Source organism: Scatophagus argus, chromosome 22 (genome assembly GCF_020382885.2).
Source record: "Scatophagus argus isolate fScaArg1 chromosome 22, fScaArg1.pri, whole genome shotgun sequence".
Taxonomy (NCBI): Eukaryota; Metazoa; Chordata; class Actinopteri; family Scatophagidae; genus Scatophagus; species Scatophagus argus.
In genome coordinates, this window is record NC_058514.1 from 3,795,584 (window position 1) to 3,816,837 (window position 21,254).

The 21,254-nt window shown below is 45.3% G+C and overlaps 1 protein-coding gene across 10 annotated transcripts in view; it reads left to right on the forward strand.

Moving 5' to 3' along the window:
- Positions 1–21,254, forward strand: part of ppfia2 (PTPRF interacting protein alpha 2) — a 133,450-nt gene that overhangs the window by 103,320 nt on the left and 8,876 nt on the right. For all 10 annotated transcript variants that reach the window (XR_006842137.1, XR_006842135.1, XR_006842136.1 and 7 more), the window contains 16 exons: positions 1,585–1,806; positions 3,135–3,281; positions 5,864–5,998; positions 6,701–6,784; positions 7,649–7,780; positions 7,893–7,955; positions 8,253–8,344; positions 9,668–9,800; positions 10,477–10,694; positions 11,808–12,048; positions 13,504–13,533; positions 13,687–13,817; positions 14,282–14,463; positions 15,036–15,126; positions 18,421–18,502; positions 19,000–19,200. Coding sequence is in view for 7 of the 10 variants with exons in the window: in XM_046378369.1 (XP_046234325.1) it covers positions 1,585–1,806; positions 3,135–3,281; positions 5,864–5,998; positions 6,701–6,784; positions 7,649–7,780; positions 7,893–7,955; positions 8,253–8,344; positions 9,668–9,800; positions 10,477–10,694; positions 11,808–12,048; positions 13,504–13,533; positions 13,687–13,817; positions 14,282–14,463; positions 15,036–15,126; positions 18,421–18,502; positions 19,000–19,200 (2,184 nt within the window). In the remaining 3 variants the exon portion in view is untranslated. The remainder of the gene's footprint in view (positions 1–1,584; positions 1,807–3,134; positions 3,282–5,863; positions 5,999–6,700; positions 6,785–7,648; positions 7,781–7,892; positions 7,956–8,252; positions 8,345–9,667; positions 9,801–10,476; positions 10,695–11,807; positions 12,049–13,503; positions 13,534–13,686; positions 13,818–14,281; positions 14,464–15,035; positions 15,127–18,420; positions 18,503–18,999; positions 19,201–21,254) is intronic.

Genomic DNA, 21,254 nt, shown 5'->3' on the forward strand with positions numbered 1-21,254 from the left:
TTGCTAGAAAGTAGTCCTAACTCCACTGCCAAAATTGACTCCATTATATTGGCATGGCAGCAGGGACGGGCATCTCAAAACTGATAGATCCAGAACTTGGCTCGACTTGGGGGTAAGAGAGAAATCAGGTTTTGTGATTTGGGTGAACTGACTTTCAAAATGTGAATACAAAACTTCGATCTTGCAGGTTATCCAAAACTCTGTCATCCTTAACAAACAGGTGTATTCAGGTCACTAGACTGCGAAATGAGCACAATAATGCGAGCTGCAGTTGAATTATGCATCGTCCGTGGGACCGTCGACACATTTGGAAGTCAAGTCGAGCTAAATCTTTGAAGTTGGCCCATTTTATGATGGTGGCCCATCGCAGGAACGCCGCTATTAAAATCAGTGGTGTGATTTAGTGGGTCTTGTTCCCTGCTCAGGTGAATCATTGATCACAGGCGGCAGGCTGAGAGGCCCGATTAGGTTTGTCCTCACAGATGGATGGCCGAGGACGGGCGGCTGGGCCTGATACAGCAGAGAGAGACGCACAGTAAAGACATCACTTTTGCTCAGTCTTCACGTGCGATACAGCGCTTACGTTTCAACATAAACGGTAAACATTATTTAAAAGTGCTGTCAGAGGAAGCGTGTTGTTTAGCAGTGATGATAACGTCTCTCTGGCCTCCCCCTCAGTAATCTACCTCATGCAGAGAGCAGGGGAGCTGCACAGAGTGAGAACCTAATCATATTACTAATGCAAGTGTCAAAGCAATTTTTCCAGTGGAGCCTGAAGTGATTCTGTCACCCGATCTTTGTCACCATCCAGAATCAAAGCAGGCAAAGAGCCAAAGCCTTGAACTTGAATTTAGTGGAGTGCTAATGTGTGTACCTCTCAGAGCGAGAAATGGCATCTGAAGTGGGAGTCTGATTTCTCAAGAATCGCTTCAGTACGCCACAGGAAGCCCAGGAATGTCAGGAAATCAGAAAATGGTTCAATTTTCAGCCTTGCTAATGTTTTTATTTTGCTGCATTCTTAAGTCAAAGTGTTATTGGATGTTTCCAATCAGTTTTGCCTTGATTAAAAGGAGGAGGTGTGGAAGGAAATTCTTAAACGGCTGATTTGATTCATTCGTCTGCTCTAGTGCATGAAGTGTCTAAAGCCAAATTAGTCTTTAAGAGGCTAAACAACATTATACGCCGAGAAGTCCCACCCAAACAATCTGATGGGTCAATTAGACATGCAGAACTGAACTCCGATCAGCGGCGTCGGAGGGGCCGCGGCGGGCCTACACAGACTGAGACTTCCTGTTTGGCTGTTTGTTGCTGTTAAGACTAACGTTTAGCCTATAGAATAATTTGAACTTTAGGAAGATTTCAGAACTTTAACTGAACCACCCCATCAGCAGAGGCTGTCCAACATATTTATATTAAGTGATGCATTGAATGATAATATTTTTTGAGTGAAATCAACTTTCTTCAACGAATATTATTTATGGTTTATGTATTTGATTGAACTGCTCGCAACATCCTTAGACCAGAGATGATTGTCCGTCCCCTTCCGCCATTTCCCCGTCCCTCCTCACCTCACCTCTCCCACAGCGCCTGTCCAACGGCGCCCTGGAGCCGACCCACGAGGCGAGCCAGGTGGTGGAGCTGCAGGACCTGTTGGAGAAGCAGAACTACGAGCTGGCCCAGATGAAGGAGCGCATGTCCTCCCTCTCTTCCCGGGTCTCAGAGGTGGAGCAGGAGCTGGAGACCGCCCGCAAGGACCTCATCAAGTCAGAGGAGATGAACAACAAGTACCAGAGGGACATCAAAGAGGTAACAGCGCACACACACACACACACACACATTTGCAAGGGAATAACAGTCACAAGACAGACATCAAAGTCGGCCAGCAGCGGCCTAAAGAAAAGCTTCTATTAGCATATTCTCTCACGCTCTGTATGACTTCATGCATGTCTCTCGCGCACACACACAAACACAAACACACATAATTCAAGGCACACCACTTTGTGCAAAAGAAATGTAAAAAGCTCTGTCAATCACACACGAGCAGGTGAATCCTGTGAATATGCTGCAGATGGCATCTGTAAACAGACCGACCCCAGCAGGCTGTATGAACACAACTCAAGGACGCACACTTAGCACTTAGCATGAAGAAACAAGGAAAAACGAGCAGCTGTCTCTGCGTCTGCTGCTGTTTGTTCCTTAAGCGCTGTTTCATGCTGGAGTGTCCAAAGCCAGCTGGTGGATGCCACTTTCCCAGAGAAATGAAAATGTTTGTGTTATGGCAATTAAGAGCCCCATCATAAACTTATTCAGTAGACGTGTGTGTGTGTGTGTGAGGTGAATACCAGTGAAGTGGACTGGATATGAATATAAACTCATCCCCTCCAGCCAGAAGCTGAAATTGCTATTGACTGCTGCCGACGCAGGTGAACGCGGCCTTATCGGAGCGACCTTGTGTTGTTATTGCACGCTGCTTCCTGTGAGAGCCGCCGTTTATTCCGCTCTGCCAGTGACTGCTGTTTCTGTGTGGTTTTGACGCCATGTGTGTTTGCATGGGTTTATGTCTTCAGAAATTCTCCATGCAGGAAATTAACTCTCAGAGCTTCAGAGATAATGCTGCCATCATACAAGATCGCAGCTGCGTGTTTGGGACTTGATAAAGCTTTATTGTTTTTCTTATTTGGTGTTTGACTTATTTCTTGTGTAGATTATACTGTGGCTGTGCCATATATGGAGCTAATCTGATGAGAAATGTTTTTGTGAACTTGTAGCTCTGCTTTGTGTTGATGTTTCAGGCTCACTAACCGTGTGATTGCTTGTGGACACACTGTAATTGTAGTTTTAGTACTAATAACATGCAGGTGCCTCATGCTTCTGTACAATCTGAATTTCTGCTTTAATTACAGTTTGTATAAGTCATGCTTTGTAATGGAAAATATGGCACAGTGTAAGCCTGTGCACATATTAAACTGCAAAATTAATATTTGCAAAAATACTTCTGCAAGTTTACAAACTGGTGTTGGAGCTGCAGATGATTTAAGGGAAAGTTTGAACCCAGAAAAAATAAAATTTCTGGAGGAGAAAGGATTATTCTGATATGTGTGTGTGTGTGTGTGTGTGTGTGTGTGTGTGTGCAGGCCATGTGTCAGAAGGAGGACATGGAGGAACGGATCGTAACGTTGGAGAAACGTTACCTGAGCGCCCAGCGAGAGTCCACCTCGGTGCACGACATCAACGACAAACTGGAGAACGAGTTGGCCAATAAGGAGGCGTTCCTCAGGCAGGTCAGTGTGATGGAAGGACTCTTTGTGAGCTCAGAAGGGCTGGTTGTTCTCTGGATCTGCTTGCTTTCAAAACTTTCATGATAATTTTCTTATCAAACTGAGCTGTGCGATCTGTACGTCCAGGTGGCTGCTGAAATGGACCATTGATAGCTGAAATGCCAGACATTTTTCCAACAAAAGAGGTGGATTCAGAAAAGAATAAAACATGCATGCAGCTGGTTATGCAAGACAGTTCCTGTCGGTTAACAGAGCCTTTAGAGCTGATCCACAGAGGTTTGGTTATGAGAAAACCTCTTGACATTGTGTCAGATAATGTCAGAGGAAATTACAACTGGGGAAGGAATTTTGAAGGTTTTACTAAAATGTTTACTTCGAGCAGATGCACACGGCTCATCCTCATATTTCTGTACAGTATGATCAAACGATACAGATTACAGATTTCATTCTCCTATTGATTATTCCATGCGATTCATTGCAGCCAAATCCCCAAATTGCCTGGCCATAGAAGACTGAGTGACATTTTTCATGAGTGCAGGCTTAAGCACCAGCTGAGCTCTGGAAGGATAGAAAGAATGTCGCACTAATGTTAGCAGAGGGAATCATGAGACACACAAGCAGCCCTTCCCTTGGCTTTGCTGCGAAGAACGTTGCTTCGACTCCGAGCAATGACAAGTGATGTTGGACATTTTGGGAAATATGCTTATTTGCTGCCTTGCAGAGAGTTCAAAATCGCTCTCGTGTGCAATTATAAAACTATAGCCGGCAGCCGTTTAGCTTGGCACAAAGACTTGAAATCAGAAGTAATAAACATCTGCCTACCACACCTGTAAAAGCTGTCTCTGCTGGGTTCCTCACAACGGCTCCCAGCACAGAAATAGTTCGGACGGAGGCAGGCTAGCCGTTCCCCCTGTTTCCAGTCTTTATGCTAACCAAGGCTAACCTTTTGGTCGTTCCGTATTCACCTTAATGACAAGAGCGTGGCACCAGTCTTGCACCAATTGAATTTCTCAGTCAAGTTTTCCCCTTTTGGCTTGTACACAACCAGCTATAAGCACCTTATCAAGTTCACTTCAAAGACCACCAAAATAAATGCACCCAGAGGCACCCTCAGAACGTACAAAAATACCCCTTTAAAGGGGGTCTAAGCTCCTGCTACCACACACAAACACACGTCCTGGCTGGCCCTGTAAAGAGTTAACATGTTGTGCCGGAAGCTGAACCCCGGGCTCTGGCCACTGATGTTTGAAGATGAGTTGTTCGGGGGGTGTAAGGCTTGGCAGTCAGTACACGGGGATGATGGGATGAGACGAGATGACGAGCAAAAAGGGCTAAAAAAATAGATGGAAGTGCACCTAAGGAGGGTATCGCAAACAAAAACAGAAACAGAAACAGAAAACATCACCGACACACACACCAGCATGCAGCCGTGGTCCACTCCAGTCTCATCATTGCATATTAAGCTGGCAGGCCTGATGCTTTGGGGAGCAGCAGGCAAATGCAAGTCACATGGTGGCAGCTTCACTGAGTCCTGGGTTTGATTTACATCTTTAAAATGGTAAGCACTGTATGATGGCAGTCACCGGTATCTGCTGCGCAAACCTTGCCACTTTCACACTTGGCACGAGCAGAGCCGCTGCTATTCTGACTCTGTGATGTGCTATTTTAAAGAAGGGTTGAGGCGCGTTGCCAGAGCCTTCAGTAGCCAGTCCTCCTACTAAAGATGGATCTGAATCTGTGATTCTGTTTTCTGCCGGCCGATGATGCTCTGCTGACATTCAAAGGGAAAAGAAGGAAGAAACACTCTCACACTGTTTTTTTTTTTTAATATGTCAGGACGAAACACAAATGCTGTAAACTATTCATAAACTGCATGGAAATGTAGCCTATTAGAGGTTGTGCTTTCTAAGTAGATTTCGCACTTTTTCAATTCAAAGATGGATTTAAGTCCTCACACTGGCAAAGTGAACAAACACAAGTATAATCAGTCTGTCTCTGTACGTAATAAGTGCACACAGTGTTGTCCCACAGTGTAAAAGGTAGTAATAATTCCTTGTAATTCCCAACTAATGTGGGATTTGTTGGGCAAATACCAACATTTACATTTGAAAATCGGGCATCGTTGGCAGCCTGTAGTCATTTGTTTCATAGTTAGATGACACAAACTAGTCCTTTAAATCTGTTTTAAAACAATTTTCATTGGATAATTCATCAGTTTGGCTTATAAAAGTATTCTATGAGTATTATATAGTACATGCTGTATACCATCATGTATTCACTGGTGGAACTGGGGTTCTGCTATAATTGCTCACCTGTTGAGCTGTTAATTTGAAGCAGTGGTGGGAAGTTTCACTGAGCAGAGCTGAAAGATAAAAAGCATCGCTTTATTTGTTGATGCCTGCCGTTATCTTTTAACTGCATTTTATGCAAGAATTGAATCAAAATGTAGAACAATTTTAAAGAAATCGTAAATCTTTCAAGCGACCATCTGCTCATGTTGTCGGTGTGTGTGTGTGTGTGTGTGTGTGCGCGTGTGTGTGTGTGTGTGTGTGTGTGTGCGTGTGCGTGTGCGTGTGCGTGTGCAGATGGAGGAGAAGAACCGGCAGCTACAGGAGAGGCTGGAGCTCGCAGAGCAGAAGCTCCAGCAGACCATGAGGAAGGCCGAGACGCTGCCGGAGGTCGAGGCCGAGCTGGCGCAGAGGATAGCAGCCCTCACCAAGGTGGGAACACACACACGCATGCACACACACACACACACACACACACACACAGTTGATACATTCCCACAGATGCCCTCGTCTCTACATTTTTCTATGCCTATGTGTAAGTGTGCACGTGGTGTCATGTCATGACGTTTCAACATGTCCCTCTCCTCTTCCTCGGCCACGTAGTCTGACTCCAGCTCCTCTTCCTCCCCCGATGATTATCACTTTGTTATGGAAGCTAAACTCCAAGACATGAACTCCATTCTTAGGAAGGTAGTCCAACAGGGCATCGCAGCTATTGCCAAGTCGTGTAGAGGGCAGATTTCATTCATTTATCTTATTAGTGTTTTGTGGGCTCGAGCGTGTTTACTGGGGTTCTGCTCTGGCTGTTCTACCACCATGGGACAGCTGCATGGCACTTCTGGCTGGAGCTCATACTTGGCAGCGCTGGAGGAGCTCTCTTCCTCTTTCATTCTGTCCTTTGGTGGCCACGTTCTCCCATCTTTCTCCTTGTCACTCTTCCTTTCAGCCAGCTCCCTCTCTCTCTGTCTCTCTGCTTTAAACCGATAGATATTCATCTTTGAGTTTGGGATAGAGGCTTTGGCTTGTGTCGTCGCCACTGCTTTTCTTTGTTGCCCTTTAGGCTGCGTGAGCTGATCACCAGCAGATCATCGTGCCCTCTTTTTTTGTCCTGTGTATGCTGTGATCCTCGTGTAGGCGGAAGAGCGTCACGGGAGCATCGAGGAGCGGATGAGGCACTTGGAATGCCAGCTGGAGGAGAAGAACCAGGAGCTGCTACGGGTGAGTCACCGCGGAGGCGTTTTGCCAGGCAACGTTAACCAGCCAGCCAGCCGCTCCTGCATGAGCGTGACAGCTTGAGGCGACCGTGACTGATGACACGTTGTCTGATTTTTCACCCGTGACACGTGACCAAATCTGTGTTTCGTACGCTGGGGTCCATAAAAGGCTTAAACATGATGCAATAATGTCCTACTTATTTTAGGTGTAGGAAAATATGATTGTAACCTCAGGAAGGAGTTCACAAAGGTGCTTTTTCCTGCTCCTTCCTAGCAGGACACAAACCTGATGGAAACCCTGAATTGGAAAAGTGAGATAGTGCATTTTGTTGTTTCTTTTAGTTCACACTGAAAAGGCAGTTCATAATGTGCTGGCTGGTGTGAATTATGGGATTATCACATCAAAAACCAAAACAGCAGAGACCAACAGCTTGATGTTTCAGCCGCTAAGTGGAAGTTTTCACTTTGTTTCGGTAATGCTGTCCCTGTAAAGCCGTCCAATCTGGAGGTTGGGGCACTCAAAGAGGTTGCAGGGTCACAACATTATTAACAGGATATGAAAGCCATCATTTTTCTCTGCTTTTTATTGCAAATTCGTAATAATTTTTGGTCTTTCTAGCCTTTCTACTCCCAAAACAAAATCTTTTGGTTTGGTAAATTTATGCAGCTGATTAAAGGCGGGCAACATGAAGACGTCGCTCGGCTTTCACAGGTCACAAGCCAAAAAGTTGGGAACTATTGCTTTAAAGTATCCAGTAGTTTTACAGCAAATATTCTGAAGGGGTCGTGGCCAGCTCGCTTCTTTCTTTTTTCCATTCAGAAGATATGACTTTGAAATAAATCTTCAATTATGTACTTATCCCCCCAGGCTCGACAGAGGGAAAAGATGAATGAGGAGCACAACAAGAGACTCTCAGACACGGTGGACAGACTCCTGACGGAGTCCAACGAGCGTCTTCAGCTCCACCTGAAGGAGAGGATGGCAGCTCTGGAAGAGAAGGTGAAAGCTGGCTGCCAAGTCGATGGAAACCTGTCAATACAAGTTGTTAATGTCAGGAGATATGGATTTTGTTTTATCACCTATGACTTTTGCTTTGTCCTTCTCTTTGCAGAATCTGTTAATCCAAGACTCGGAAGGTTACAGAAAACAGTACGAAGAGTCATTACAAGAAAAAGTATGATTATGACTCAATAAAACACTTTTTAATAGAGAAATAATGATTTTTTTAGAAACATCTGCACTTGAATATTCATAAACTTCACACATGAAGGGGGGAGGTTGTTAATAAATTCAATATTATATATTTAATTGAATAATATTCATCAATATGAAGATAATCAGCCCCACAGGCTCTCAGCTTTGCCACCCTGCGTTGTTGACACCAATACAACTACTGTATGACACAAAGGGATAATCATTTAATATCATGGACAAGTCATGTGATCACATCCTGTCAAACTGCTTTGTCCAGACGCAGCTGGCGGAGGAGATCGACAAGCTGAGATCAGAGCTCGACCAGTTCAGATTGAGGGCAGGCTCCCTCACAGAACCCACTCTGTCGCGGTAGGTGCACTGAGCTTTCACGTATGTGGGCTTTCTGCAGACTTCTGTGACTTAAGAGCGCTGGGCTGTGAAAATCTCCATTGAACTTTGAACTTATGAAATTGACTGTTGGCTGAGCTCGGCCACCCTCAGATATTGTTGCTTTGTCTGTAACGCTTTCTGTTCTCGCATGGGACGTGTGCAGTTTACAAAGATAACGGAGTCAAATCTTCATCATTGTTTATTATTTTTTGAAACAATGGGTCCTGGATGGTTGATTCTGACCGCTGAAGTGACAGCTGCAGCTGGCAGTTGACCTAACGTGATCTCCACGAGCTGCCTGAAAATTCAGTCTCGGGCTGACTCGCTTTCAGGGGAGGGGTGCAGCAAACAGTCAGTCGTTTTTGGTATATTCGCTCCTGCTGCACCTCTTTGCAACTGTGGGACAGTCTGCAATACATTGTACAGCAATTAGGACTTAAACCGACAAGCAACCTGCACAAAGAAAATTGAGTTTTATAGCAGGTTTTACGGAGGATAAAGAGAAGCCATCCATCTCAGGAATGGGTCCAAACAAAAGTTATATTCATTTCACTGCATTTCTGCAGCACACAGACAATTAAACAGCCACCTGAAAACAAGATTAGTCTGTGTCCACATGTTAGTCAGTATTTGGACTCCCAACTGTTTCAGTCAAGCAGTCGACTCAAGAGGAAGACACGCATGCTCTGAAGACGTTTGTGTGTGAAGTTGCTAAACTGTCTTTGTGAAGTTTTAGAGACTCTTCATGAAGCATCCTCGCTTTGTCATTGGACGACATTGACTGACTGATGGAGAGCCAGTAGAAGTTTAATAAAAGGCTAAAACTTAGCCAGGTTGATCATATCTAACCTAAGATTATGTATGTAACAGGAAGTGGACAGAATGCAGATATTCTGTCCAGTCGCAGTCCTGTTATTTCATCTGTCATCTGAAACATTTTGCTCTGCACTATTAGAAACACTGCTATCACTGAACTCTCCGTCTCTATTCTTGGATGTTTTCTGGCTTCCCTTTCATGCTGCATGAAGTTCTAATATTTCAGTGCTGATATCCTCCATAGACCAACCAGCCATAGCAGCATGCATTATGAGCCCTAAATCCTTCAAGAAGCTTAATTCACACCACATCGTCGTGACTGTTAGCTGCGCTTGATGTACCCAAACACAAGATATGAAGTATACTGTCTGTATAACTGAAAATTATTCCAACATTTTTGTTGTGTCTCACAGTCCCAGCGGTTTTATTGTAGGAACACAGTGGAAACCTTGTTGTAGTTCTACTGATAAAAGGCTTTTTCCTCAGATCTCATCTGGACACGTCGGCTGAGCTCCGGTTCTCGTTGGGATCTCTGGCTGAAACCCAGTCGGACCACTACCGCTCAGCCAAGGTCGTCCGCCGGCCAAGGAGAGGTCGAATGGGCCTGCGTGAAACCAAGGTGAGCCACGGCATCTTTCTTGTCTGAGCCATACAGTAAAAGGCTAGTGTTTCTACTTTTACCACTACTTCTTATAGTACTTATTCAAACCGCTCAACCACTCTGTGTTTGATGCTTCATAAAATGGACTCGGACGCTCATTGAGTTAGAAATTGGCACACCCTGAGAAACCCTGAGGCTGCAGTTCAGTGCTAAAAGTCTCCAATATGGTAATGTAATTAACCTTTGGAAAGGATGCTAAAATCAGATTAACATCTTCTGTTTTTGTTCCCGTGAATTCCTCAATCCTGCATCATGTTCAGTGTGTTTTTAAGGTACTGTAAGGCATTTTTAACTGAATTACAGCTATTCGCTTTTGCAATTTCAGTGACCCGACTGGCACAGTACATGAGAAAGTGCATGAGGGCAGACGTTGGGTTAATACATTGTTGATAAGAGAAACTTGTTGTCACCAGGAGGATTTAGTCGAGGCTAATCTCTCATCCAGCATTTCAAATATTAGTATACAGTAAGAGTGCATTAATTAAGATTACATTACGTGTCATTACATGAGAGGAAATCATCAGATCTTCTGAAGAGAAGGTTCTCGCTGCCCTGAGGGATGCCTTTCATTCCCCGCATCACTAAATTAGATCTTAAAATGTGTTGTCTGCTATTCTCTTGTCTTTTTCTGCAGGCCAAGTCGCTGGGGGAGCATGAATGGCGCTCGCAGCAGCTCGGGGTTCTGGGAGGCCACCACTTTGAGAGTGACACGGAGATGTCGGACATCGACGACGACGACAGGGAAACGTTGTTCAGCTCCATGGACCTGCTCTCACCCAGCGGCCACTCTGATGCACAGACTCTGGCCATGATGCTGCAGGAGCAGCTGGACGCAATCAACAAGGAGATTCGGTACCTGACTCACACCGCAGTATTAACTTAATATGAAAGGCCAGATTGCCAGACGTATTGATTTGCCTCTTTTACTTATTGCATTCCTAATCAGTTTTACTTCAAGTCTAGTTATCTCATGATGTGTTTTTAAGATCACGTCCTGAAAGCTGAGGTGTCTGGGAGTCCTTCTTGCAGATTATGTTTCTGGCTTTGGATTTATATCCTGTTGTTGAATGAACAAGATATAACCATCGCCGTTGCTTTTAGGGCTCTTAAAATTGTCCTGTTTCAAGCAGCATACTTGAGTTCTGCAGTGTCATTCCAGCAAGGATCTATATTTTTAGTATTAAATAACACCCCCCATTGAGACAGAGGTCGGATCATTTTCACGTCTGTTACTACAGAACCAGAAATAAAACCACACCTGCGGCATAATCCGCCTGCCCACTGTCCACCCTTACTCTCACTAAGTTCTACACACTCCCTCATAAGTATGCAAAAACATGGCTTCACACACAGCTTCTGGCCAAATAATCATGCAAGAATCTGTCAAGCTCATTTTAAGGTCTCAGGTGTCTGTAGATTGCTCTTCCTATAACACTTTCCTTGTATGCACTCAGTGTTTTGGGAATGTGATTTGCCTTCTGCTTATTAATGCTGTAATTATCTTGCGCTGATAAGTATTCATAACCCCAGGCGCAACTTTGCTTGCTTCTTTTATTTCGAGGGCTCTTAATGTTAATGTGGCTTTTGGTCTTGGTTAATTTACATCCCCATCAAAAGGCGCAGTTTCGTGGCGCAGGCCACGTTTCTTTCAGGAGGAGTTAATTCAGATCTGATGGCAGATAGTGATCGTGCATCCAAGGAGTCGAGCTCTCAGCTAATTGCAAAGTTAGACCCTGGGTATGTTAAAGCTAATGACCTGACTTTTAGCCTTTTTATCTCCTCGCTAAAGCCTGTAATTAGTTTGCCTTATAGTGAAGGTATTTAACAGAATTTGTTAGACAAATCTCAAGAAGTCTCCCCTCCAAAGACAAGGCTAGCAGTGATGTGATATCACGCTCTGAGCCGCAGAATCTCCATGACCCTGTGCGATGAAGACACATACTCACACAGACACCTCTTCCTCAGGCTAATCCAGGAGGAGAAGGAGTCGACGGAGCTGCGGGCGGAGGAGATTGAAAACCGGGTTGCCAGTGTCAGCCTCGAGGGCCTCAACCTGGCTCGAATGCACCACCACGGAGCCTCCATCACTGCCTCAGCCACCGCCTCCTCCTTGGCCTCCTCCTCCCCACCCAGCGGACACTCCACGCCCAAACTCGATCCCCGAAGCCCCGCTCGTGATATGGAGCGCATGGGGGTGATGACACTGGTCAGTTTCTTCACTGCATGTATACCTTCTCTGTTCCACTCACACCACCAACCAGCCCAAGTTAATATTCATCCCTGGAAGGTTAAGCACAGTCACATCAGAAGCACTCGGCACGAGGAGCAGCTAAAGAGCGACAAACAAATAATGCAGTAATGTTTATCTTTAAAATAGACACTGTATTAGTAAGTGGAATTCTGCAGAATATTTCAAAATTGTAAGAGAGAAAATGTATTAAAGTAGATTTCATTGTTTGCCAGTGAGCCATCTGGGTCTCACACAGTTAAGCTTTAAATGAAGCGTAGCACAGCATGTACAATCCATCAAAGATTTATCAGAGACCAGATTGATCCAGTAATATTGATTTGATTTGATTTTACCCCTCAGTCAATGTTTTTTATTAACACAAAGTGTCTCATGAAAGATAAAATCGTAATCACATATGATTGACGCCAGAACGCACTATGAAGACAAATTATGTCACCGGGTTCGATCTCACACATACGAGTGCCGTCTGAGACATCACGCTGATGTTACGAGAGCAACAGCTGGTGTGAAGTGTGGCCTGGATTTCTAAGAGGCGCACAATTACAAAAAAGTGGTTTTCTGATTGTTGCCTGTCGTTCTGTGATTGACAGCCAGACTTTCCTTCAAGGCCGTCGGGGATTTGCTGTCCTTGCATCACAAGCAGCATTTCGGTTTTGAGTCTACGTGAAGCCTGAGTGTGTTCTTCTGGGGATTCAGGATGTGTTTTTACACACTGTACCACTTTTGTACGTGCATTGGAGATGTTTAAAAAATATGTCTCGCTCCCTTGTGCAAAGGGTACCATAGCAGCTTGTGCATAGAGTTGGGAGTTGATGGCTGTTTCACTCAGTTGTAAACATATTTTTGTATAACGAAGCCACAGCAGCTGCCAAGGTCCTTACAGCATCTCTGTGTGCGAGGCTGTAAAGGTACAGGACACATTAATTTTTGAAGGCTAGCGTGCAGATGAAGTCGTGACACAATCTGTCTTGCTCCGTCGGCTGTCATCACGCGGCCCAGATGTCACAGGGAGGGCTTACGGTTTCTCCCAGAATAGGCAATAACATGTTTTACAGCTTGATTCCTCCCTCTCTCTCCATGTTGACCCGAGGCTGAAACACTCCAGATGTGCCCATCGAAGAAGAAACGCCTACGCAGATATTCCAATGCGCCCCCATCACGCACCAGAACAAAAGAAGGGTGTAACCAGAGGCCGTTAAAGGCTTTGATTTTATTGATCACGCAAAATGAGTTGTTTACCAATCCGTCTTTGTCTCTCTGTATCGATCTGACACTTGATGCTCTGGGCTGATGAGCGTCTAATGGTGTATGATATTTATATGAATGAGCCAATAGTCTTTCATTTATTAACAACACGGAGAAGCTCTTGTCCATCTGGATATTGATGATTGCCTCTCCTCTGCCCGACAGCCCAGCGATCTGAGGAAACACAGGAGAAAGGTACACGCAGCGCGACCTCCATCAGCACATTTTGAATGTGATATTATGAAACCACAAGTTCCCCTGAATTCACAGTTTAATTACACGGTTGCTATGAAGACACCCGTGAATTACTAGCATCTGAAGTGCTGTTCTACGCCCCTCGTCCCTCAGATAGCAGCGGTGGACGAGGATGGCCGCGAGGACAAGGCCACCATCAAGTGTGAGACATCCCCCCCTCCAACGCCGCGCACTGTCCGAATGACACACACACTGCCAGCCTCCTCGCACAATGACGCACGAGGGTAGGTGTCAGCTGCACGGACACCAAAGACAGAAGTCGTCTCATTGGTGGAGTAATTTTAGAGTAAGGGAGGTTTTGTGTGTGTGCGTGTGTGTGTGTGTTTGATTGTTTTTCTGTCTTGAATGCAAATTCTATTCTTTTAGCTTGATTTACTGTCATCTTTAGCTGTGGCTGAAAATGAGATGGTTTACCGCCCACGTAAAAGCTTTTTTTTTTCTTTTTCCTTGAATAGTTTATTTAGCGCTCATTGAGATAAAACTCAACTTAAATCACAGGCAGCAGCAACAGTGTTAGATGAGTTTTCAGCGACTGTCTTAAACGAGCTTAAAAAGTGAGGTTGGGGAAAGCAGCACATGATTCGAGGATGCTGCACAGAAAAGCAGAACTCCTCAAAAGAAAAGCATGGGAAAAAACTGTCACTTCCCGTCCCTGAAACTTTTCAACATCAGTGTTTCCTGTCCTCAGGATCGTGGCCTCTCTGGAGGCCGAGGCCAGCGCACTGAGCAGCGTGGCCAGCAGCCAAGACTCCCTGCACAAGCAGCCAAAGAAGAAGGGCATCAAATCCTCCATCGGACGGCTTTTCGGCAAGAAGGAGAAAGGCAGGCTGGCACATCTGGCACACAGACAAGTCATGGTGGATCCGCAAGGTGGGCAACCACAACATGTTTCAAAATAGTCAGCAGCTGCATTGTGCTGCTAGCACCTAATTTAGGCAGTTTCACTCGGAGACTGCTCACCTAAATCCACGTTGCTGGGAGGGTAGAATGATTTCTCTGAGGTTATACAGAACAAAACACAAACTCAGAATGATATTACTGCTACTAACACTAACAGTGAGAACGTGTAAGACGGAGTTACCGCATACTCAGCTGAAAAGCTCAAATCCGTCAACCAGGACCACAGAAGACCTCAGTGGCCTGACATGCCAACAAATATAACAATAAACAAGTTGCCATGTGTTATTGTGAAATACAAACTGGGTAAAATATATTTATTTATTTATTTTATTTACCACAATTAAAATTTGATATACATGTCAATAAATCCTCGCCTTTCATACGCATGTGCAACCACAAATAAAGAACTCACATAAATATGCTAAACAGAGGCACAGCACTTGTTCAAACATGTTAGTATTTATTTAGCAGTTTTTATTTTTTGTATCATGCTGCACCAGTTTCCTGTACACTGATCTCCTGTGTTCCTCCCCTCGTCTCAGCGACCATGATGGACTCAGACGTGGCAGGCCAGGACATGGGGGTGGGCAAGCTGGGAACGCAGGCTGAGAAGGACCGCAGGTTGAAGAAGAAGTAAGCATTGTCCCAGAAACCACATCGATAGAAATCAAACAGTCCCTTAGAAGGCTCCTCTCACACACAGCCAGTGCAGACCGTTAACTGCTACATCACAGCAGATAGTCCAGTCTGACCTCTGACACACAGACACAGGCCGTAACCTCCGCTTCCTGGGTCTACCTTTAGCGCCGTCCCTCCGCGAGAGCACGGCTGTACCACATGTAAAACCATAACGCAACACCGAGAGCAGGGTCGATAGAAAGCGGAAGCTGGATTAGTATCCAGGATCAGAGATCAGCATTCAGACACAGTGGGACTATTGATCCAGGCTGAAAGACGAAAACAGAAAACAGTTAATCTCACAAAGCCACTTGGAAGCTGTAGATGTGCCTCTCCTAACACACCACCCGTAGGTTACACTCACGCTCAGGTCGGGGTGTGTGTGTGGCCTGCAGAATAAAGGGGGGGGGGACGCCCTCGCAAATCAGGTCTTTCAACAGGAGTGTTGCGAGGTGTGCGTGTGCGTGTGTGTGCATTTGCCATGCCCCAGTGCCAAATGATGAACGTCATTTGCTCGAAGTGCACATTGAGTTGTCATGACGATTAACTTTGCCTCCCATGTAGTCGGTCGATAGAGAGTATTGTTCATCGTAAGTTGACAAATGTGTTGTTTTTTCCCCCACTGCACCGACTTCTTCATAGCAGTGTCCGGGATTAAGGCCACACCACCACCTTGCATCTTGGCGCCTCCTCCACACTGCATGCCATTGAGCTGCCTGCACTATTTTCCATTTCAGCATCTTGATCGATCAATACCGCTGTGGTCTCATTGTTGGTGTTTAGTTTTTTGTTTGTTTTTTTTTTCCTTTTTCTTTTTTCTTCAAGACGTGACGGCAAAGTACCTGAATGTAACTGAGCATTTGAATGTAAGGCCATGCAGGGGGTCTTGCTGTGTTTCAGTGCATTTTTCATTTCCTCTGCTGCACGAGATGTTGCTCAGGACTGCATTGTAGAAGATGACTTTCTTTTTTTTTCTTTGTTTTTTTTTTTTGACTGGTCTACAGATGCTCCTGTGAAACGAATGTCCACCATTGTGAGATATATGTGTGCGAGTGTGTGTGTGTGTGCGTGTGTTTAGAGCCGTATCGTTTAATTGCCTATTAACTCATTAACATTTTGTGTACTTTTGTCTCCCCGTCACTCTCCTCTCTCTCTCTCTTCTTTGCTCTCTGACTCTCTCCTCTCTGACCCTTCCTCTCCCTCTCATCATCCTCTGACTCTAACAAAGCGGGTAAGTTGTGAGGATGTATAACTGACCTCCTGGGTATGACCATTGTCTCAGCCGTATTGCCCTGTCTTGCCATCTCTCCCGTCTGTCCGCCCATCCGTCCTCTCCCGAAAAGACCAGTGCCAAAGCTGACGTCTCTTATCTATCTATTTATCTCTCTATCCTTCATGGCTGTTAACAAGGCCATTGCCTTCTTTCTTTCTTTTTTCCATTTATCATCTGAAGACGTTTCTTCCCCCCTTTTTACAGTTCAATGGCAGCTGCATCCACGGCTGGACAGAGAATGTGCCGCCGCTAAAGCTGGGGCCCAATTGTTATACCCGGAATGTCTTCCTCTCCTTATATGTGTCTCTATCTATTTGTGTGAAATAACCAGCTGCACTGTCTGGTTATGGGAAAGTCAAATGTTCTTTTTGTTTGTATGATTTGTCATAACTGTTTCCTTACTTCCCTTTCCCCAGCTATGTTCAGTGGATGTATTTCTCCATGCATTAGACCTGACCTGAACATAAAACAGGGGCTTATCTCCCCACGTGCTGGATAGATAAGACAGCGAATGTTTCTGGTTGTGTGTGGATGAACACATTTCCTCTGTCTCTGTAGGCTTCTGTGTGCCATGTATGAAAGTGCCCTTTCACTGTACTGAGGCCTTCAACGCTGACAGCGCATCATGCATCATGTTTATTACCAAGCCCACTCTTTCCATTTGTCAAGATCTTTGACAACATGCTCAGGGAATGTGCTGTTGAGTTTTTGTTTTGAAATGTGTTCACTAAATAGAATAAAGAACTGCACTGTTTGGAGTGTGGGTGTGGGTTGGAGTGTGTTCCTCGGTCCGTCCCCCCGTTTGTCCGCCACTTTTAGGCTGTTTATGTGTTCTCGGTGTCTCGCCGAGTGTGGGAGGATTCGGCGCAGTACAAACATCTGTGAGCACAACGGGCCAAGAGCGTCTATTCACTGCTCTTGGTGGTTACATTGCGCTTAGTAAATCTGCATCGAAGTGAGGCAAAACCAAACACCACTCAGTCCTCTTAGCGTACGAAACACATACGGCAGGCCGGAAAATGTGACGGCGAGTTGCCTCTTTTGAAAGACACAACGCTGCACGATTCAAACACTGCACCGCTGAAAGTCTCAGCGAGGGGAAAATCTCTCTCAGCAGAATAAACTGAAACGCTGAAGTGGGACGAGTTGGACAGTTGTGCTTAGATTAGCATTGAAACGTCCAGCTTCACTGAGCAGGTGCTGCATCACGGCGCCTTCCGCCTGTGTTGGATCTGCACTCAGAGGGCACATACAGTATCTCCACCAAGGATGTACAATCCTCTAAATCAGTGATTTTAATCAAATATCAACATAAATTTCCATTCTGCATTGAAACACACAGACAGTCCATAGAAAAAGCAGTCCTGTTTAGGAGTATGTGAAGGACATCCCTTAGAACAGCTGTTGAACGTGAGATTATTTTATCGACTGTTTCAAGGTGAAAGAAAAAAAAAAAGAGCCTGACTTGGTGAAGATTTAATGAGAAGCGTGTCAAAATGACCATGTGGCGGCGCTATCATACCAGAACTTAACGTCATTAAAATCTAACATACAGGGCTGATCCGACTCTCTACTAGCAGTAAGTGTAAGATTAGAAAAAAAGGCACAGCGGTGAGTGGATGTCCTCATAAATTCAGTAATATAAAGTGTGTGTGTGTGTGTGTGTGTGTGTAGCTACAGTTGTGAGCTCTGGCAGCTCAGAGATGAATGATAAAACACTTTTCAACACTCCGAGTGTTCAGGCTGAACTGGGAGATAAAGTGTATGAGTGCTCTCCTTTCATGTTGCTATATACCCACAGTCCTGTGCACACACACACACACACACACACACACACACTGTTAATGCAGGGATTTGTGAGGATGTGAGAGAGTTTAAGAGGGTGTGCTGATGTACTACAGTGAGAAAATGTGTGTTTATTATGACATACAAGCACACGTGTTCATACCAGGTCTCCTCTGTTCCCGCCCTGGCAGACACGAGCTGTTGGAGGAAGCCAGGAGAAAGGGTTTACCTTTCGCCCAATGGGACGGTCCCACAGTCGTAGCCTGGCTGGAGGTAACTTTACTTCTTTCAAGTCTCCCACCCCCCAATTCAGTATACAGAAGATGTATTTTTTTAATATTGCTGTACTGCATGTTGTTGATCCATTATGAGTGACCTCAGGTCCTTTGGGCTGACTGAACACATTGGAATATACAGTAGAGAAGCCAAAAGATAGAAACACTACTGCCCCCCAATGTTCAGCGGGTGACCTACAGCCTCCAGCTAATTCATATGGGCAGCACCCCCACACCACAGTGTTCCTGTTGCTGATAGTCAGATGGGATTATTGGGCCTGATGTTTGCTGATAATGACTGAGCTGCTGCCACAGCTGCTGTATTGTTTTTTTCTGCAGAAACGCTGGATGGTGACAAAAATGCATTACATTATACTGTTTTTTTAAAAAAAGGCATGAATTCATATTTTAGGGTTAAAACCAGATTGTTCCAACTGATGTTGTTAATGTCTGAGGCTTCGTCTCCCCCCCCCCTCTCCTCTCCGTGTGGTACAGCTGTGGTTGGGAATGCCGGCCTGGTACGTGGCAGCATGCCGCGCCAACGTGAAGAGTGGCGCCATCATGTCGGCCCTGTCTGACACCGAGATCCAGAGGGAGATCGGTATCAGTAACCCTCTGCACCGGCTCAAGCTTCGCCTGGCCATCCAGGAAATGGTCTCCCTCACCAGCCCCTCCGCCCCACCCACCTCTAGAACCGTGAGTTGCACAGAAAGTATGGGAACGTTGACGCAGACTGGAGTTTTGGGTATACAAACTTTTATCAGAGGCGGAGCTTATCAGGAGGAATTGGTAATTAGAAAGTTTAAACGGAAAGAGGAACTAGGATAACAATTTGACCTTTTAAAACATTTTGGGAATCGTGCATATTCCCTTTCTTGCTGAAAATTAGAAGAAATGTCTGTTTGACATGATGCTGGAGTATCCTGCCTGCAGCCTGTTAGCTTAGCTTAACATAAAGACCATAAAGACGGAAACTGGGGGAGACTGCAGTCCTGGCAAGAAAATATGTCACTGTACAAAAATGTCATAAAGCACAGCCTGCCAACACCCTAAAATCTCACTAATTAAAGCTGCAGTGTGAAAACGGCAGTTGCTAAGCTAAGAGGCTGCTGGTCTCCATCTTCATATTGGAGAGGCGTGGAAGGCACCAATCTTCTCACCCAACTCTGACAAGAAAGCAAAATATGTAGAATTATTCCCCTTCAACAAAAATGAAAGTTTGCCAAGGCAGATCAGTTAGCTGAAAGGAACAGCACCTGCTGCTGACCTGTAGTCAGAATCACTGCTTAAAAAGCCTCCAGAGCAGCTCTGATGAAGGTTTGCATGGCTGAAGTTCCTCTCTGCTAACATCCACGTCGCCTCCAGACGGGGCTGACGCGTGATGCCGTTGAGGACGCAACTGTCTGCTATTTGTATCTCGCAGATGTTTAAGCGGCACAGTGTTGGAGGTGAGAGGATATTCCAGCGGGAGGCAGTGACGCTTTGTAAAACGTTGCCCCGGCGTGTCGTGTGATTTATCTGTCCAGTTATTCCACGCCAGTCGCTTTCATAGCCCCCGCTTGTCGCGGTAATTGCATACAGCCTCCATGGACTCTGCTGTTCCTTAATGATAGAGACTGTTCACGCTGCAGAGCAAGAACTAACAATGCAGAGCATATATTACACAGACACGAGAAGCCGTGCATTCTTATGTAAACTTAGCCGAGAATATTCATTAAGGTTAGTGCATTTAGCCTCAGTGCTATCTAAGCATGCAGTAGTCTTGTGCACTTCATGTGTCTCCTGTCCTGTTGTAAACAATAACACTCGTAGTACTCGTTTATCCCCCCGTTACGTCACCCTCCCATCCGCCTCTTAGCTCCACTTCCACACCTCATGAAACTTTCATTGCTGCGCATGCAACCCAACACGTCCAATCACCAGGCCCTCTGCCTGCCGTCACACGTCATACCTCCCGCGCACGTAAGACAGGGGGTTAATTGACCTTGCAAATGTGGTGAGACGTGTATATTGAGCAGAAAATTGAGAGACGGGAAAGAATGTGTCGTTTTACCTCCGCCATTACCACAGGATCTTCACTCTAACGTGCAGCGGCGGGGCGGCCCGTTGACGGAGCCGTGTGAGGTTTGTCCTCACAGCGAGCCTACAGCCGCGGCCCGGTACCGTTCCGTGGGTCATTTGGTACCGGGTCGCACAGAAAGAATAAGTAACTTTATAACATTATTTCCGTTTTATTGATTATCTGAATCTGAACGATGTTTTATTTTGAAAAATGACCGGATTCTCTCAGTTACATCCGTCTATGACTCATACTTGACGCATGTCAAGACGCTTGTCTCGGTCACGTGATATGCTACCGCTAAAAATAAACCCACAAGCTAGCAAAATGAGTAAAAAACAAGCGTCTCTGGAAAGAGGAAGCACTCTAGATGAGACCGCCTCGTTACAAACAAAGAGGCTCACTGATTCCGCGTTATGGTGAGTTGTATTTTTCACGCACTTTTTTTTTTGTTTTTGCGGTGTATCTTATTTTGAAGGCATGTTTAAACGTTACCATAGCGACCAGAGAGCGTTGAGGGCAGAGAGGATGTTGCTAATGTTGTGTTGTTGGCGCGATGTTACGAAGACGCTGCTAATGAAGTTGCGAGTACACATTGGATTCACGTTTATTGTTATATTTAATAAATACCTCAGTTTTTATGGCGGTCTTATCGTTTTATTTTGCTGTAAAATTCGCTTCGTAAAATAAA